At 39.7% G+C, this 20949-nt stretch overlaps 1 protein-coding gene across 8 annotated transcripts in view; it reads left to right on the top strand.

Annotated features, from left to right (window-relative positions):
• Positions 1-20949, top strand: part of LOC128685722 (uncharacterized) — a 307925-nt gene that overhangs the window by 127310 nt on the left and 159666 nt on the right. For all 8 annotated transcript variants that reach the window (XM_070083258.1, XM_070083243.1, XM_070083252.1 and 5 more), the window contains 2 exons: positions 4777-4924; positions 6910-7057. In XM_070083258.1, the coding sequence (XP_069939359.1) occupies positions 4777-4924; positions 6910-7057 (296 nt within the window). The remainder of the gene's footprint in view (positions 1-4776; positions 4925-6909; positions 7058-20949) is intronic.

The raw sequence follows: 20949 nt of genomic DNA, 5'->3' as shown, positions 1-20949 counted from the left end.
TTCTCAAAAAAAGAAAAATATCTATCTGGGTCACTCTCTGTAAACTTAGGGACAAATTTTGCAGCTTTAGTTATGTTAAAGTACTGCTCAGGCTCTTGTTCTGAACCTCCTAACCTCTGACATTCTTCTTCCTTAGCTTTCATTAAATTCATCTGAGCCTCTAGTACTGCTAATTTAAGTCTCATTCTTTCCATTTCCATATCATCTGGAGTAGGTGATCCCTCATGTTCACTGTTAACAGGCATGTTTACTGATGAATTATTACCTTCCTCCCTGAAGCCTGAGAAGTTGAAAGACTCAACTTCTGACATAGCTTTATCTTTAAACACTTGCTTCCCTCTTACAGTATCAGTGGACAAAGTTTTCCCACAGGCACATAAAATAACACAAATTGAATGTAAACTATGCACATAGCACTTACCATAACCACAACAAAAATGTGTTACTCAACCTTTCTCCCACCTTAGGAGAAAAACAACCTGTAAACTAATATATGAAAACAACACTTCCACTGACACCACCTTGGTAAATCTTCTACCAGAAACATGCAACTGTTATTACCCCATACCAGCACATATAGTTCAAAGAATATTTTGAGTTATTTTAGCAGTCAAATAACTCTCCCGGTCAAGCTCCCATGTTACGTTGGTTGTCCCTTATTACTTTCATAGTAAGGTTCTCACTACATGTTCTAGTGTGGGGTAGCTTTTTACTTAATGGCCTTATCTGTCTAGGGGTAATACTTACATCATGGCTGATCATCTTGAGTGTCTGATATCCTCTCACCAGCCCTCTTCACAGGTTATGTAAACTACTACTATAAAAATATAACTGTATTCTCAATAGACATGTACAGAATATACAATTACAGCCTCACACTTCAAAAACAAAGATCTACACACTCCATAGCTGTTCTCCCACATGGTGTATCTTATTAACTTTTGTCCTTCTCTCTTCTTGACATAACTCTGGGCTAACCAGTGTTTTGACACACTTTAGTCACCCTGGGTATGGTGGCCACAACTTAAATTATAAAAACTCACCCCTGGAGCACACATACTGCCCCAAAAGATAGAAGAAGGACCCAGAGATCCTGCCAGGTTGAAGGTCAGCCACAGAGAGAGAGCCTCAGTGAGAGGGAGAGAGAGAAAGACTAGCTAAGCTCCTCCCACCAAAACAAAAGACTGTTGCCAAGCACAATTCTCCAGTTACCACAATTCTACCACCCTTAATTTTACTTTTACAAAAAGAAATACAACTTTATAAACTACTTATTTAAATTGTGTGTTTGTGTCTATAGTATAACCTATTACATTGAGAAAAATAGGCTTGACCCAGCTGCCTCTCAGTCATAAGGTTGATCAGCCCTTATGACATTTAGAACCGAGTCCCCATCAATTCAATATAATTAGGTATTCCAGAGTAACTGTTACTTATAAATACATGTTGGGTCCTATAGCCCTATAACAATCCATACTCTGTTTTTAACTGACAAATCCATTCGTTCTCTAGGCTTTCTTAACCCTTTGAGGGTCGGCAGGCCCTCTCTGAGACTTGTTCTCAGGGTCGGTCAAATTTAAAAAAAAAAAATGTTTTTTTCTTATGAAAAGATAGAGAATCTTTTCCCGATCATAATGACACCAAAAGTATGAAATTTGATGGAAAACTTACAGAATTATGCTCTCGCGAAGTTAGCGGTCTCGACGATGTTTACGCATCGGCAATTTTGCCCACTTTGAGCCCTATTTTCAGCCAATTCCAGTGTACTAGTTGACAAAAATCATAACTATTTCTCCAGAACTCCATTTTTTCTATTGAATGAGTACAAGAAACCACCCAATTACTGATTTCAACTATCCAATACAGTGGTCAGAATTTAGCAAATTTGCGAATTTCACACAAATTTCAAAAGATGCCAATTTCCAAATAGGGTCCAGAATAAAAAAGAAAGACATTCCTGGCACTAAAATAACATTTCCTCTGTTCGTTAGTCACATCCCCAGGCCCCTCTTACATTTCTTTGGCTTTCCACTTTCAATTTTTATTCTTACAAAAAATAGGAGATTTACTGTTATGCAGACTGATGCATTAGTGTAGAAATGGTATAAATAATATCAGCGCACTTGTGAAAGAATATTAGGCGCTTGGCATAATTTGTTTACTTTTGAACTTTGATAAAAATCAAACATTTCTGCTACTTTGAGCTCAATTTCAAGGTACTTTTCATTGTAAAACCAGTCAAAATCATCTCACTTTCTGTAATATGTCTTCCATTCTATAAAATGAGACCAAGAAAACTAGAATACAACAATAAATACCATATGAAAATACAGTGCAAAGTCGCTGTTTTATTCCAAAAACACGGTCAAAGTTTTTTTTTTCTCATCATGCACTGTGTGCTGCAGGATTTTTTTTTATACTGCACGCACTGACCACATAGACCCATTCTTTCATATGTATGCCTACCAACTTTCTCCCACTAGATTTGAGGGCGCTAGAATTTAGGCGTACTAATACGTCAAAAACCCTGGGTCGTAAGCCGTACTAGTACGGCCGAAACCCTCAGAGGGTTAATTTGTTTAACTCACTCCAAAATTTTTTTTTATTTTCATTAAAATTCCTAGACAGTGCCTTTCCCACTCTATCATCTGCTCTCCTTTTGCACTCTCTCACCACTCTCTTCACCTTTCTTTTACTCTCCATATACTCTACTCTTCTTATAACACTTCTGCTTTGTAAAAACTTCTCATAAGCTAACTTTTTCTCTTTTATCACACCCTTTACTTCATCATTCCACCAATCACTCCTCATTCCTTCTGCACCCACCCTCCTATAACCACAAACTTTTGCCCCACATTCTAATACTGTATTTTTAAAACTATTCCAACCCTCTTCAACCCCCCCACTACTCATACTTGCACCAGCCCACCTTTCTGCCAATAGTTGCTTATATCTCACCTGAACTTCCTCCTCCCTTAGTTTATACACTTTCACCTCCCTCTTGCTTGTTGTTGCCATTTTCCTCTTTTCCCATCTACCTCTTACTCTAACTGTAGCTACAACTACATAATGATCCGATATATCAGTTGCCCTTCTATAAACGTGTACATCCTGGAGCCTACCCATCAACCTTTTATCCACCAATACATAATCTAACAAACTACTTTCATTACGTGCTATATCATACCTTGTATATTTATTTATCCTCTTCTTCATAAAATATGTATCACTTATTACTAAACCTCTTTCTACACATAGCTCAATTAAAGGCTTCCCATTTTCATTTACCCCTGGCACCCCAAATTTACCTTCTACTCCCTCTACAACATTTTTGCCCACTTTAGCATTAAAATCCCCAACCACCATTACTCTCACACTTGGTTCAAAACTCCCCACGCATTCACTCAACATTTCCCAAAATCTCTCTCCTCTGCACTTCTCTCTTCTCCAAGTGCATATACACTTACTATAACCCACTTTTCACATCCAACCTTTATTTACTCCACATAATCCTTGAATTAATACATTTATAGTCCCTCTTTTCCTGCCATAGCTTATCCTTCAACATTATTGCTACTGCTTCTTTAGCTCTAACTCTATTTGAAACCCCTGACCTAATCCCATTTATTCCTCTCCACTGAAACTCTCCCACCCCCTTCAGCTTTGTTTCACTTAAAGCCAAGACATCTAGCTTCATCTCATTCATAACATCCACAATCATCTCTTTCTTATCATTTGCACAACATCCACGCACATTCAGACTTCCCACTTTGACAATTTTCTTCTTATTATTCTTTTTAGTAATTTTTACAGGAAAAGGGGTTACTAGCCCATTGTTCCCAGCATTTTAGTTGACTTTTACAACACACATGGCTTATGGAGGAAAGATTCTTATTCCACTTCCCCATGGATATAAAAGGAAAAGTAATAAGACCAAGAACTATTAAGATAAAATCAAAGAAAACTCAGATGAGTGTGTATAAATAAATAAACATATATATTTAGTGTGACCTAAGTGTAAGCAGAAGTAGCAAGACGTACCTGTAATCTTGCATATTTATGAGACAGACAAATTCATGTCTTGTATACTTATTTATCCTCTTTCTCATAAAGTATGTATTACTTATTACCAAACCTTTTTCTACACATAGTTCAATTAAAGGCTTCCCATTTTCATTTACTCTTGGGACTCCAGACTTACATACTACTCCCTCTACAACATTTTTACCCACTTTAGCATTCAGATCCCCAACCACAAGTACCCTCTCACTTGGTTCAAAACTCCCCACACACTCACTCAACATTTCATTCATCTTATCAGTCACAGTTTGTTGTATGATAACACTTCTTTGTTTGAGGTTGTGTAATTGGTACTACTGCATTAGTGATGAACATGTCCAGACCTTTTGTCAGCCAAGCCTGACAGTTACAATAGTTTCCAGTAAGTAAATTGAAAAAGAATTGTAAGTAAATAATGGAAAGACAAAAACAAGATGAGCAAATGTACTTTTTTTTTTTAATCCTTGTCTATCACATGTTTTGCATTGATCAAGAGAAGGTTACTCTGCAATACCAGTAATACAAAAAAAAATAATTATCTTCAAATTTTGGCCACTATGTCTTGGACCACACTATAATCAAATTCACAAGTAATCCAAAAGTGTTCATACTAAATAGTACTGTACTGTATGTACATTATGTAGTTTTTCTTTTGTGTTCATTTTTATTGCATTACAGGGTACTAACAAATTAAACAGACCATTACTTCTTTCTCAGGGTTCTGCTGTGGATACCTGATATATTTATGTAAAAATCTTAGTATATACTTGCCAAGATTTAGCCAGCGATTGTGGCTGATGCTCCTGTTGCCTCCTCTTTACTGCCTCACACTATTGAGGCATCTTAACAAGCTGGCCATTTTCAGGTAAATTACTGTCTCTAACATTGTTCTCTAGCAACTTATACAATTTTCCTGGAAGTTCAATATACATTGCTATATAATAATTTATTGATTTTTTTATGAAACATCACAAGGACACACATACTGTAGTTATATGTATATTGAGATACATGAATGGAATATTAACATTAGAGACAATTATACAGTACAGATTTAAAGTCCTGAAATCATGTGGACTAGGATTGTGAGAAAATATAAGAATTGTGTAGATCAAGTGTTTACATTGAAGCATATATGTGAACAGTATTTAGATAAAGGTAGGGAAGTTTTTATTGCATTTATGGATTTAGAAAAGGCATATGATAGAGTGGATAGAGGAGCAATGTGGCAGATGTTGCAAGTATATGGAATAGGTGGTAAGTTACTAAATGCTGTAAAGAGCTTTTATGAGGATAGTGAGGCTCAGGTTAGGGTGTGTAGAAGAGAGGGAGAATACTTCCCGGTAAAAGTAGGTCTTAGACAGGGATGTGTAATGTCACCATGGTTGTTTAATATATTTATAGATGGGGTTGTAAAAGAAGTAAATGCTAGGGTGTTCGGGAGAGGGGTGGGATTAAATTATGGGGAATCAAATTCAAAATGGGAAGTGACACAGTTACTTTTTGCTGATGATACTGTGCTTATGGAAGATTCTAAAGAAAAATTACAAAGGTTAGTGGATGAGTTTGAGAATGTGTGTAAAGGTAGAAAGTTGAAAGTGAACATAGAAAAGAGTAAGGTGATGAGGGTATCAAATGATTTAGATAAAGAAAAATTGGATATCAAATTGGGGAGGAGGAGTATGGAAGAAGTGAATGTTTTCAGATACTTGGGAGTTGACATGTCAGCGGATGGATTTATGAAGGATGAGGTTAATCATAGAATTGATGAGGGAAAAAAGGTGAGTGGTGCATTGAGGTATATGTGGAGTCAAAAAACGTTATCTATGGAGGCAAAGAAGGGAATGTATGAAAGTATAGTAGTACCAGCACTCTTATATGGATGTGAAGCTTGGGTGGTAAATGCAGCAGCGAGGAGACGGTTGGAGGCAGTGGAGATGTCCTGTCTAAGGGCAATGTGTGGTGTAAATATTATGCAGAAAATTCGGAGTGTGGAAATTAGGAGAAGGTGTGGAGTTAATAAAAGCATTAGTCAGAGGGCAGAAGAGGGGTTGTTGAGGTGGTTTGGTCATTTAGAGAGAATGGATCAAAGTAGAATGACATGGAAAGCATATAAATCTATAAGGGAAGGAAGGAGGGGTAGGGGTCGTCCTCGAAAGGGTTGGAAAGAAGGGGTAAAGGAGGTTTTGTGGGCTAGGGGCTTGGACTTCCAGCAAGCGTGCATGAGTGTGTTAGATAGGAGTGAATGGAGGCGAATGATACTTGGGACCTGACGATCTGTTGGAGTGTGAGCAGGGTAATATTTAGTGAAGGGATTCAGGGAAACCGGTTGTGTTCATATAGTCGGACTTGAGTCCTGGAAATGTGAAGTACAATGCCTGCACTTTAAAGGAGGGGTTTGGGATATTGGCAGTTTGGAGGGATATGTTGTGTATCTTTATACGTATATGCTTCTAAACTGTTGTGTTCTGAGCACCTCTGCAAAAGCAGTGATAATGTGTGAGTGTGGTGAAAGTGTTGAATGATGATGAAAGTATTTTCTTTTTGGGGATTTTCTTTCTTTTTTGGGTCACCCTGCCTCGGTGGGAGACGGCTGACTTGTTGAAAAAAAAAAAAATGTGTAATCTTGGTAAATATTTTTAAAAATAATACACTCCCTTGTCATAACACTGATAGGTATATGTTTATCCCAGCACCCTAGGTATTTATTTAATATACCAAAAATGTAAAATATACACACATTCCAGTAATATCTTTGTGTTTTCATGGAAATGTAATATTTATATGAAAATGTATTTTTCATGAAGACAAGTTGCTCAGTATTTATTAATACATTTTTTCTGTTTCCAGCTTATTTGCACAGGTGTCAAATGTGCTTGCTTTGACTGTAGTATTTTGGTTTGATTTCTCTCATTCAGAGGAGGTACCATTTACTCCGAAAGAATTTTCCATCAAGGGATTTCCGTTCTTCTTTGCCGTTGCCATCTACTGTTACGAGGTATGGTCAGAATAGTGATGCAAGGCTTTTACTGTAATAAATATTTACTTATAAAGTTTGAGTCTACCTACACTGGGATTACAGAGGCATTGAACATACAGTGATCCTTCAATATAATGGACTTTTAAAATTGAGAACAAAATCCATTGGTTAAATTGTACTTTTAACTTGCTTATTTTCACTGTTTATTGCAGTACAGGAGGGCATCACTTATATGGCAGGTTGAATTCTAGGCTACCACCGTAAAGCAGAAATCACTGTGAAATGAATCACACTTTTTCCCACTTATAAATGCACATAAATGCTTCATAACATGTTTACACTATCATATATGGTAGGGCCCTATTGTATGATGTTTCACCTTACAGTGTTTGGTTAATATGGACATTTCAAATTATGACCAAAACTTGCTATGTAGCTTCCCCCACCTGACTTTCTAATAGTCACCACGTGCCACCCAGTTTGTTTACGTTCTCCATGAGCATGTCTCCATTATGTCTGGAAACTTTCCAAAATTTCAAATGTTTTAAAGTTATTGCTTATTTTATATGTACACACTGATAATTATACCTATGTATACCTGTACCTAAATAAACTTACACACTGTGCTGGCATGCAAGTACACATTAAAATCACTAAGAGTGTCCTTCTAGTCTTGACACCCTAGTAATAATAATAATAATACTAATTTTTTTTTTTTTTCAACAAGTCGGCCGTCTCCCACCGAGGCAGGGTGACCCAAAAAAGAAAGAAAATCCCCAAAAAGAAAATACTTTCATCATCATTCAACACTTTCACCACACTCGCACATTATCACTGTTTTTGCAGAGGTGCTCAGAATACAACAGTCTAGAAGCATACACATATAAAGATACACAACATATCCCTCCAAACTGCCAATATCCCAAACCCCTCCTTTAAAGTGCAGGCATTGTACTTCCCATTTCCAGGACTCAAGTCCGACTATATGAAAATAACCGGTTTCCCTGAATCCCTTCACTAAATATTACCCTGCTCACACTCCAACAGATCGTCAGGTCCCAAGTACCATTCGTCTCCATTCACTCCTATCTAACACGCTCACGCACGCTTGCTGGAAGTCCAAGCCCCTTACCCACAAAACCTCCTTTACCCCCTCTCTCCAACCCTTTCGAGGACGACCCCTACCCCGCCTTCCTTCCCCTATAGATTTATATGCTTTCCATGTCATTCTACTTTGATCCATTCTCTCTAAATGACCAAACCACCTCAACAACCCCTCTTCTGCCCTCTGACTAATACTTTTATTAACTCCACACCTTCTCCTAATTTCCACACTCCGAATTTTCTGCATAATATTTACACCACACATTGCCCTTAAACAGGACATCTCCACTGCCTCCAACCGTCTCCTCGCTGCTGCATTTACCACCCAAGCTTCACACCCATATAAGAGTGTTGGTACTACTATACTTTGATACATTCCCTTCTTTGCCTCCATAGATAACATTTTTTGACTCCACATATACCTCAACGCACCACTCACCTTTTTTCCCTCATCAATTCTATGATTAACCTCATCCTTCATAAATCCATCCGCCGACACGTCAACTCCCAAGCATCTGAAAACATTCACTTCTTCCATACTCCTCCTCCCCAATTTGATATCCAATTTTTCTTTATCTAAATCATTTGACACCCTCATCACCTTACTCTTTTCTATGTTCACTTTCAACTTTCTACCTTTACACACATTCCCAAACTCATCCACTAACCTTTGCAATTTTTCTTTAGAATCTCCCATAAGCACAGTATCATCAGCAAAAAGTAACTGTGTCAATTCCCATTTTGAATTTGATTCCCCATAATTTAATCCCACCCCTCTCCCAAACACCCTAGCATTTACTTCCTTTACAACCCCATCTATAAATATATTAAACAACCATGGTGACATTACACATCCCTGTCTAAGACCTACTTTTACCGGGAAGTAGTCTCCCTCTCTTCTACACACCCTAACCTGAGCCTCACTATCCTCATAAAAACTCTTTACAGCATTTAATAACTTACCACCTATTCCATATACTTGCAACATCTGCCACATTGCTCCTCTATCCACTCTATCATATGCCTTTTCTAAATCCATAAATGCAATAAAAACTTCCCTATCTTTATCTAAATACTGTTCACATATATGCTTCAATGTAAACACCTGATCTACACATCCCCTACCCACTCTAAAACCTCCTTGCTCATCCGCAATCCTACATTCTGTCTTACCTCTAATTCTTTCAATTATAACCCTACCGTACACTTTTCCTGGTATACTCAGTAAGCTTATTCCTCTATAATTTTTACAGTCTCTTTTGTCCCCTTTCCCTTTATATAAAGGGACTATACATGCTCTCTGCCAATCCCTAGGTACCTTCCCCTCTTTCATACATTTATTAAACAAAAGTACCAACCACTCCAACACTATATTCCCCCCTGCTTTTAACATTTCTGTCATGATCCCATCAGTTCCAGCTGCTTTACCCCCTTTCATTTTACGTAATGCCTCACGTACCTCCCCCACACTTACATTCTGCTCTTCTTCACTCCTAAAAGATGGTATACCTCCCTGACCAGTGCATGAAATTACTGCCTCTGTTTCTTCCTTAACATTTAAAAGTTCCTCAAAATATTCTCGCCATCTACCCAATACCTCCATCTCCCCATCTACTAACTCCCCTACTCTGTTTTTAACTGACAAATCCATATTTTCCCTAGGCTTTCTTAACTTGTTTAACTCACTCCAAAATTTTTTTTTATTTTCATTAAAATTTCTTGACAGTGCCTCTCCCACTCTATCATCTGCTCTCCTTTTGCACTCTCTCACCACTCTCTTTACCTTTCTTTTACTCTCCATATACTCTGCTCTTCTTATAACACTTCTGCTTTGTAAAAACCTCTCATAAGCTACCTTTTTCTCTTTTATCACACCCTTTACTTCATCATTCCACCAATCACTCCTCTTTCCTCCTGCCCCCACCCTCCTATAACCACAAACTTCTGCCCCACATACTAATACGTAATAATAATAATCACTCTTGGGCATGTTAAATGTCTTATTTTACATACAAATGTCTTATTAATATATACATTTTTATTAATCCATCTATAATATTTTCTTCAAAATTATATAAGAAACATGTTACATAGCATATAAACATGATACATATACCAACAGTACAATAAATTTCACTTAAATATGAGGTATGGTAGCCAGGCGGAGGGAAAACATTCCGTTTTCTTTGGTCCAACACCAGAGAAAATGTGAATCAGTGCGCTTTTGATCCAGTCTCTCCCCTTAACACATTCAGCTTTGTTTACAATTCTCAGTATGACTTCTCATCACTTCTCCCTTTATGATGGCATCTAAAGGTAGTTGTTAGAAATGATTAAAGTCAGTGTGAACAAGGTATGTTGATAGTAATAATATCACTCTGTTGTAGCTGGTGTAGGGGGGCTTCCTCCTACCTACACCTACCGGCTACGTACACCTACCGGCTACGTACACCTACCGGCTACCTGCACCTACGAGCTACCTGCACCTACCAGCTGTTTTCTAATGTTTGTTTTCTAATGCCTAGTTCTACTGTTAGGTTAATATATGTTAGTGTAAACTTGTTATGTGGTATTTGTTTGCATTTGTAAGTGAAAGAAATGGCATTCTGCTTTCCGGCGATGTCCACTTTCCGGCAGTAGCCTGGAACCTAACCTGCCGTATAAGTGGGGCCCTACTGTATTAAGTTAGCGACAGAACTATACAGTGGACCCCCGCATAATGATCACCTCCGAATGCGACCAATTATGTAAGTGTATTTATGTAAGTGCGTTTGTACGTATATGTTTGGGGCTGTGAAATGGACTAATCTGCTTCACAATATTCCTTATGGGAACAAATTCGGTCAGTACTGGCTCCTGAACATACTTCTGGAGTGAAAAAATATCGTTAACCGGGGGTCCACTGTATATATAAAAAAAAAACAATAAAAAGTAAAATGCACATGAAGTACACTCATTACTTACCTTAAAATATTTCTAGTCTTAATGTAGGGTGAGAGGTTAGTAGTGTTATTGTAGGAAGCCAGGTGTGGTAGCTCACCTGGCTACCACACCTACACAAAATATACTACATTTAAAGTGCCCTAGAGTGATTACCATTATTATTACCTTCAATATAACTTGTTCACTGCCATTTCAAACGAGAGAGAATGAGTAAATAAGACACCGAGAATGTAAACAAACAAATGAACACATATTAATTCCTGTCTGCTTACAGTTCATACACATGCATTTCACTTATATTTGTGAAGCTTTTACCCCACAATACAAACACCTTACATTGTGTACAAGTTGTCACATTGATGCAGTAGAGTAAATAAACAGCAACACTCCCATTCTCATGCAATACACCATTTTTTGCAAATGATGCTATGAGTGAGGGCATACAAAAGGAATAATTTTATTCAGTTGCCCCCAGTAATACTATAATGCACACAATTTCTCAGGTGTTAGACTACAGACAACGTGATTCTATTCATCATTTCTACAAGCCACCCGGCTACTATATCACATAGTTGTCATTTTGTTCTACTGTATGTATATATATTATGTTTATATGTTATGTAACACGTTTCTTATATAATTTTGAAAAAAAAATGTCATTGATGGATTAATGAAAATGTCTATATTAATGTAATATATGACTTCTAATGCTCCTGAGTGATTATTATTATTGTATCAACAGTAGCGAGACACACTTTGTGATTTTAATGTGTACCTGCATGCCAGCAAAGTATGTAAGTTTATTTAGGCATGCATACACAAGTACAGTTATCAGGGATTATATAAAGTATGCAGTAACTTTAAAACATTTGAAGTTTTGGAAAGTTTCCAGACATACTTGAGAGAAACGAGCTCATGAAGGATGTAAACAGGGTGGCTCTCAGACACTGTAATAGCGAATCAGGGAGGGAGCCACATAAATGAATTTTGGTCATAATTTGAAATGTCTGTATTAGCAGATTGCCATAAAGTGAAGTGCCATATAGAGGGGCCCTACTATATCTGTAAATTGTGTGTTAAGTAGTATACAGTACAAAACTTTAGTGCATTTTGTTATTTTTTTTAACATTCCAACATAAGACACCCCCTTATTAGTCCATTATATCAAGGATTTTACTCTAATGATGTTGAGGATCCCTAGTATGTTGAGGGTTTCCTTCAAGATAGAGATAGTATGTTACTATAAAATTATGAACAGTTTTTAATTATTTTAACACAGTATACTCATTATTCACACAACTTCAGTTTATTTGTTTTGTTTTTAACATGCTGGCAGTTTCGCACCAAGGTAGAGTGACCCCCCAAAAAAGAAACACTCATCATCATTCATGCTATCACTGTCTTTGCAGAGGCATGCAGATAACAACAGTTTAGATGTCATTCTAAATGGCATATATCCCAAACCCCTCCTGTAAAGTACAGGCATTATACTTCCAACTCCCAGGACTTAAGTCCAGCTAACCGGTTTCTTTGAATCTCTTCACAGAATATTAACCCTTTGAGGGTCGATAGGCCCTCTCCCAAACTTGTTCTCAGGGTCAAAAAATTTTCGAAAAAAAGTATTTTTTCTTAAGAAATGATAGTTTTTTTTTTTTTTTTTTTTTTTTTTTTTTGTGATCAATACTTACAGAGACATGGAGGTGTGAAGTTGACAGAAACTGAACCACTTACAGCAACATCACCGACTGCCAGTCACCCAGTAATAGTTTATTTTGTTTTTTCTACTTCCTGCCTGCCTAACCTGCCTGCCTAACCTGCCTGCCTGCCTAACCTGCCTGCCTGCCTAACCTGCCTGCCTGCCTGCCTAACCTGCCTAACCTGCCTGCCTAACCTGCCTAACCTGCCTGCCTGCCTGCCTGCCTAACCTGCCCTGCCTGCCTGCCTGCCTAACCTGCCTGCCTGCCTGCCTAACCTTCCTGCCTGCCTGCCTAACCTGCCTGCCTTGCCTGCCTGCCTGCCTAACCTGCCTGCCTAACCTGCCTGCCTTGCCTGCCTGCCTGGCCTGCCTGCCTAACCTGCCTGCCTGCCTAACCTGCCTGCCTGCCTAACCTGCCTGCCTGCCTGCCTAACCTGCCTGCCTGCCTGCCTGCCTGCCTGCCTGCCTGCCTGCCTGCCTGCCTGCCTGCCTGCCTGCCTGCCTGCCTGCCTGCCTGCCTGCCTGCCTGCCTGCCTGCCTGCCTGCCTGCCTGCCTGCCTGCCTGCCTGCCGGCCTGCCGGCCTGCCGGCCTGCCTGCCTGCCCGCCTGCCTGCCTGCCTGCCTGCCTGCCTGCCTGCCTGCCTGCCTGCCTGCCTGCCTGCCTGCCTGCCTGCCTGCCTGCCTGCCTGCCTGCCTGCCTGCCTGCCTGCCTGCCTGCCTGCCTGCCTGCCTGCCTGCCTGCCTGCCTGCCTGCCTGCCTGCCTGCCTGCCTGCCTGCCTCCCTGCCTGCCTGCCTGCCTGCCTGCCTGCCTGCCTATCTGCCTGCCTGCCTGCCTGCCTGCCTGCCTGCCTGCCTGCCTAACCTGCCTGCCTAACCTGCCTGCCTGTCTAACCTGCCTGCCTAACCTGCCTGCCTAACCTGCCTGCCTGCCATGCCTGCCTAACCTGCCTGCCTAACCTGCCTGCCTGCCTGCCTAACCTGCCTGCCTGCCTGCCTGCCTGTCTAACCTGCCTGCCTGCCTGCCTAACCTACCTAACCTGCCTGCCTGCCTGCCTAACCTGCCTGCCTGCCTAACCTGCCTGCCTGCCTGCCTGCCTAACCTGCCTTTCATTCCTTCCTTCCTTCTTCTCATCTCTTCCTACCTACCTTCCCTTCCTCCTACCTACTTTCCCTCCTTCTTTCCTACCTACCTTCCCTCCATCTTTCCTACCTACCTACCTTCCCTCCTTCTTTCCTACCTACCTTCCTTCCATCTTCCTTCCTTTTTTTCTTCCTTCAAGTAACTTTTATGGCCTGTGAGCCCAATATAAGGTATATTGAATGTATATTCACTCGTATGCTACATAATAACTGCATAAATAGTTAGTATGTTGTTTACAAAACGTGTTTACACAAACCAACAATGAAAAATGTTGTTTATTACTATTTTTCTATCATATATGTATACACATACAAAGTCACTGGACACTTACCAGAACTGCTACAGCTTCTGTAAAGCTTGTAGTTGTTGTGTGGGGGTGGACTTGTAAATATGCTGAGTCACTGGCATAATTAGTGTCACAATAACAAATCACGCCATCACTCGCCACCCTCACTGCCTGTCAACATCCAACTCACATGGAAATAAGTCACTGTCTGAATTTTTTGGGTTATCCTAGGTTGATGGTCTCCTTCCTTCCTTCCCTCCTTCCTTTCTTCCCTCCTTCCTTCCTTCCTTTCTTCCTACCTTCCTTTCTTCCTACCTTCCTTCTTTCCTTCTTTCCTTCCCTCCTTCCTTCCTTCCTCCTGGATTGTTGGGCATTGCTTTCAGTCACAAACTCCTCAAAACCATGAAATTCATCTTCACTGATACTTCCATCTGTTTTTGAACTGTCACTTGGGAACAAAAGAGCCCCAATTAGCCGAGGAGTGAGGAGTTTCTTAGCGCTAGACATGGTGAACAAGGTAAAATAAATTGGCTTTCCCACAATGCACCACTGCGTCCCTGATATTTTTGTACTGCAAACACTGACCGCAGAGACCCATTCTCTCTCATCTAAGCCTACCAGCCTTTTCCTGCTTGATTTGAGGATGCTAGAATTTATGTGTACTAGTACGTCAATAACCCTGGCGCATAAGACAGACTAGTACGTCAAAAACCCTGAAAGAGTTAACCCAGTTCACATTCCAACAACTCATCAAGTCTCAAACACTTTTCGTCTCCCCTCCTATCTAACACGTTCACTTATGGCTTGCTGTATGTCCAAACCCCTTGCACACAAAACCTCTTTTACCACCCACTCCATCCTTTTCTAGGATGACCCCTACCCCTCCTTCCCTCCACTACAGATTTATGCACCCTCCAAGTCATCCTAATTTGCTCCACTGTCTCTAAATGAGCAAACCACTTCAACAACTCCTCCTCAGCCCTCTTAATAATACTTTTAGTAACTCCACACCACCTCCTAATTTCCACTCCACAAATTCTCTGGATAATATTTGTCACACATTGCCCTTAGACACATCTCCACTTCCTCCAGCCTCCTCGTCGCTACAATGTTCATAACCCATGCTTCACACCTATATAAAAGTGTTGGTACCACTTTACTCTTATATGTTCCCTTCTTTGCCTCCATGGATAATGTTCTTTGTCTCCACAGATACCTCAGTGCACCACCCACCTTTTTTCCTTGATCATTTCTATGCTTTACCCTGTCCTTCATAAACCCATCTGCTGACAGTCTACTCCTAAATGTCTGAACACATTCACTTCTTCCATATTTCCTCCCTCCAGTGTAATATCCAGTTTTTTTTTACCTAACTCATTTGATACCCTCATCACCTTACTCTTATCTGTGTTCACTTTCAACTTTCTTCCTTTATACACCCTCCCAAACTCGTCCACTAACCTTGGCAACTTCTATTCAGAATCTCCCAAAAGCCCAGTATCATCAGCAAACAGTAACTGTGTCAACTCCCATTTTGTATTTGTGTATTCATTAAATTGCTATTCAAATTATGCTTCAGTTACCATAAGGTTATGTTCAGAATGCAACTTTGATACGTAGAACAATACTGTGCATAAACACCACCCATGCTGTCATTTGCCTTCTAGACTCGCCTCTTACCATACCGTCTTTCATGTTTGTCTATCAATTTTTTATAATTTCATCACATCTTATGTCTGGATATTATCAAGGCATCTGAAAGACATACTGGTGATGGTAAAGGTGCCAAGAAGAAAATTAAACTTGAAACTATGCCTGTTTCAGAAAAAAACTGGTTGGAATTAATGTGTACAGTTGGAGGAAATCATTTCTGAAGTTTGCTACAATCCTGAACAAGTGTTTGATGATGAAACGACAGGAGTATTTTAGATGTTGTCATTTATTACATTTGGAATCTCTGTGCTTGAAAAGTTAAAGAGAACAGCACTTTGCCTGTTAATGTCTAACCAGAAAGCATGGATAAGTGAGGCCTTGTTTATTGCATAGTTCAAGAATTATTTTATTTCCCTTGTCAAGGTGTACCTTTTCAGAAAAAAAAAACTTCATTCATGGTTCTCACTTGATAATTCCCATAGTCATCCTCAACTCTTGCAGGATGTGGACTCAGATGTGAAGATTGTGCTTTTACCACCCAATACATCTTTAATACAGCCACTAGGTTGAGTAATTAAGACATTTAAGTGCCACTACACATGCAGGTTGGTGCAGAAACTCCTTGTAGCAATGGATGACAACTCATAATTCTGGCATAAATTTAACATGGCAGGTGGAATAACCAGTACATATAAAAGTTGAATGGAATAAAGTGTCAATAATAAATGCAATATATGTTAGCCAATTTGAGTCCTGGAAATGGAAGCACAATGCCTGCACTTTAAAGGAGGGTTTTGGGATATTGGCAGTTTGGAGGGACTTCTAAACTGTCATATCTGAGTTCCTCTGTAAAGACAGTGATTATGTATGAGTGAGGTGAAAGTGTTGAATGATGATGAAACTACGTATTTTTCTTTTTGGGGATTTTCTTTCATTTTAGGTCAACCTGCCTTGGTGGGAGACGACTGACATGTTGAAAAAAAAAAATGCAGGCTTGAGAAAATTACCAGTTTCACTGGTTTTGGTTTTCCCCTTAGTGGAGAGTCATATCTAGGAAATTGTGGATCTGGCCCGTCAACCACAGTTGTCTGCCTCAGCCTTGTAGGGCCACATCAACCTTCTCCACTGATGTTAAGATCAGTGCATATGCAACCAGAATTTAACTGTTTAACCCTTTCAGGGTCCAAGGCCCAAATCTGGAGTCACGCACCAGTGTCCAAGAATTTAAAAAAAAAAAAAATTTTTATTTTTTCTTATGAAATCGTAGAGAATCTTTTTGTGAAGGTAATAAAACAAAAAGTACGAAATTTGGTGGAAAATTGACAAAATTATGCTCTCGCGAATTTTGATGTGTCAGCGATATTTACGAATCGGCGATTTTGCCGACTTTGACTCCCATTTTAGGCCAATTACATTATTCCAGTCAACCAAATTCTTAGCTATTTCACTAGTATTACTTCTATTCTATCGATTGAGCACAAGAAATCGCCAAGTCAACTGTTTCAACTACAAAATAAAGTGATAGGAAATTGTTAATTTGGCCAATTTAACACAAAGTTCAAAATATTCCAATTTCAAAATAGGGTCCAGAATGAACAATGTAGGCATTCCTGGCACTAAACTAACATTTCCTCTGTTCATTAGTTATGTTTTGAGGCTTTACAAATAAATTCCATTTTTATTTTTTATTCACATAATGAATTTTTATTCACACCAAAAAATAGAAGATTTACTGTTATGCAATACTGTAATAATTGTATAAATATCATCACCATATTTGTGAATGTATATTAGACCCACCAGCTGATGTGTATTAGACGTGTGAGGTCGTTTGTTTACTCTTGAATATCAGCAAAAATTTAACATTTCTGCTACTTTGAGCTCAGTTTCAAGCCATTTCCAGTGCTAAAACCAATCAAAATCATCTCTATTTCTGTAATATGTCTTCCATTCTATCAAATGAGACCAAGAAATCGCAAATACAACTATAAAAAACATACGAAAAAACACTGCAAAGTTGCTGTTTTAATCGAAAAATCATGATTTCATTTTTTTTCTCTCATTATACACAGTGTGCTGCAGGATCTGTTTTATGTGGTGCACACATACCACATAGATGTATTCTCTCATATCTAGGCCCAAATGTACCACTCACAGTTTATCAGAGAGAGTTAAGCTCATGGCGTAGATCTACGGTTTGGACCCTGAACGTAAAGCCGTAGATCTACGGGACGGACCCTGAAAGGGTTAACTGTGAGCAGTGCACTAGTATGTAAGTGATAATGATGTGTCTAACATGCTAGTATGCACAATTTGTCATCCTTCAAATACGCCACATGCCAATATTTTTGACCTCAGCTTAACTGTTTGGGTCTTTTTCAACATCTTTCATGCCTTTGAAAAATTCTAAGACTGAAGATTATTGTATGTCAGGTACCTCACACGCATTGTATCTTTACATTTGATAGGTTTCAAGAGTTTCTCTATTCTTGTAGTTAGCCCCTGGATCAGACTTGTCTGGGGTGGTCAATCCAGCTGTTCCTGCTGGTGGTCCTCTGGCCCACATATCCATCACAGCCTGGCTGATCCAGCACTGGGTGGAGTAACAGCAACTGCCACCCTTCTGTGGCCTGCAGTTACCTCACAGTTGTGGTGGGAGGCTGCTTTTCATGTACTCTCGACCTCCAGTTTGGACTTTCCTGTTATATTGTTTGGCCAGTTATAGTTTAGTTATCAGTGATTGCAATACAGCCCTGTAAGTTTAGTATGGAAGAGAAGGTTGCTGTTTCAGCCCTGGCAAGAGAAGAAAATTCAAATCACATTGGTCAGTGTTTATTTCAAGAATCTCTTTGATAGTGTATTTACAAGAATTAAAGTACTAGTTAAGGCTTTAGGTGGAATAACCCAGCATTAAGTTAAATGAATAAAATAAGCATTTCATTTCTTCTTTTATTAATATTTATGTAAAATGATGTAAAATGGCAACAATTTCTATTACACTAACCATTTCTTCTAGAGGCACTGTACAGTAAGAAATATTGTTTGAAGTAACCTTTTTAACTATATGTATGGTCACATTGTTTAAGTATTTAGTTGGCCTTGAGTAAATCTACATAATTTATATTTTTTAAGGGCCCATAGCCCTCTCCATACATTTCTAAAATAATTGTTTGGATTTTTGGGGAATGTCAAGAACACAACTCAATTATTCCCATACGCTGTGCACACTGAGTTGTGATTTCTTAAGTTACTCAATTTCAGGTACTTAACCCTTTCAGGGTCCGTCCCGTAGATCAACGGCTTTACATTGAGTGTCCAAACCGTAGATCTACGCCAAAATTCTAGCGCCATCAAATTTTGCGCAAAAATGCTCATAGGCCTACATGTGAGAGAACGGGTCTGCGTGGTGGGTGTGCGCCATAAACAAAAAAATCTAGGCGCCCGCATAGCATTATGGGAACGCCAGCTCAGTTACCCTTGTTCACCATGCCTCGTTGCAAGTCAGCTCTCACTCCCCGGAAAATTGGGACTCTCCTCTTCCTATCTGATAGTTCTAACACTGATGGAAGTGGAAATGAAGACGAATTCTATGGCTTTGATCAGTTAGTGACCGAAAAGAATGACCAGGATATCGATAATAGTGCAGAAAACCCTGATGAACCTCAACCTTCTACCTCTGGTGTGGGCACTCGTGACTCACGGTCGGTTGTTCCTCATCGCAAGAGAAAACTAATATTTTCGCGTGGCCAGGCCTCTGACTTCAGTAATGATGATTATAGTGACGTGGACTGTGATTTTATTGTGCTCGACGATCATTCAAGTAGTGATAGTGAGGAATCATATTCACCAGTGAAGTGTCGGTATGTTCGCCGCTGCATGCGCTCGGGTAGTGTACCCTATGCTGTGCCCAGGGGACGGAGTACATCCCGGAGTACATCCCGTGGCCCAACACCAGTTTTAGGTAGTGATAGTGAGGATGATGTGGCTACACTTGGCATTGATAGACCACAGGCATCAGTGGATGGTGTTAGTGGTGATGGTAGTGGCACCGCCATGCGTGACTCACCAGGCCACGCTGGGACCCACGCTGCTGACTCGTCAGTTCAAGGACAAAGTGGAGCGCCAGCCATCCAGCCCACCACAACCACAACCACCCGCACAACCAGCCTATGATGTCCAGTATCCACCAGCAAACCGTATGCGGGATTGGCAGCAAAATCCCAATTTTGTTCCCAAGCCTCACCACTTTGATGACTCTCAAAGTGGAATTCTACCTACTTGTCCCCTTGGAACCATGGCCAATGAACTGGAATTCTTTGAATTATTCTTTGACCAGCAATTGATGGAAATTATTGTCAGGGAAAGTAATAAGTATTTTGAGTACACCATGGCAAATACGATCTTATCACCACAGTCAAGACTACACAGGTGTAGACTGTTGCAGAAATGTATTTGCTTTTTGCAACAATAATGCTTATGCCTCACGTCTATAAGCATAATATAAAAGCATACTGGTCCATAGATCGGCTAATTTCTACCCCGGTATTCAGTGAAATCATACCAGTGAACAGGTTTATCTTACTCTTACGTATGTTGCACTTCTCTGACAAAACCAGGCCTGACAGAAGTGACAGGTTATACAAGATTAGAAATGTTTTCATGTATCTCAAACAAAAGTTCAGCATATACTTTTATCCATTCAAGAATCTTGTAATTGACGAGTCTTTGATTTTGTTCAAAGGTAGACTGTCATTCAAGCAGTATATACCAAGCAAGAGGAAACGCTTTGTTATAAAACTGTTTGCACTCTGTGATTGTGACAGTGGCCTGGTGTTGGATATTGTTGTATACACGGGTAGTAAAACATTGAAAGATACCAAGATGTTATTGGGTATCTCAGGTGACGTAGTGAGAAACATGATGGCACCTTATCTTGGTAAGGGGCATACATTATATACCGATAACTGGTACACAAGCCCATTACTCAGTGATTTCATGCGAGTGAACAAGACAGATGTGTGTGGCACAGTGCGTTCTAATCGTAAACATATGCCCAGGCTCAATGCAGGTGCTTGTCGTGATGACG

Source organism: Cherax quadricarinatus, chromosome 1 (assembly GCF_038502225.1).
Source record: "Cherax quadricarinatus isolate ZL_2023a chromosome 1, ASM3850222v1, whole genome shotgun sequence".
In the NCBI taxonomy this organism is placed as follows: Eukaryota; Metazoa; Arthropoda; class Malacostraca; order Decapoda; family Parastacidae; genus Cherax; species Cherax quadricarinatus.
The sequence above is the reverse complement of the archived record's forward strand: the minus strand, read 5'-3'. Positions and strand labels throughout refer to the sequence as shown.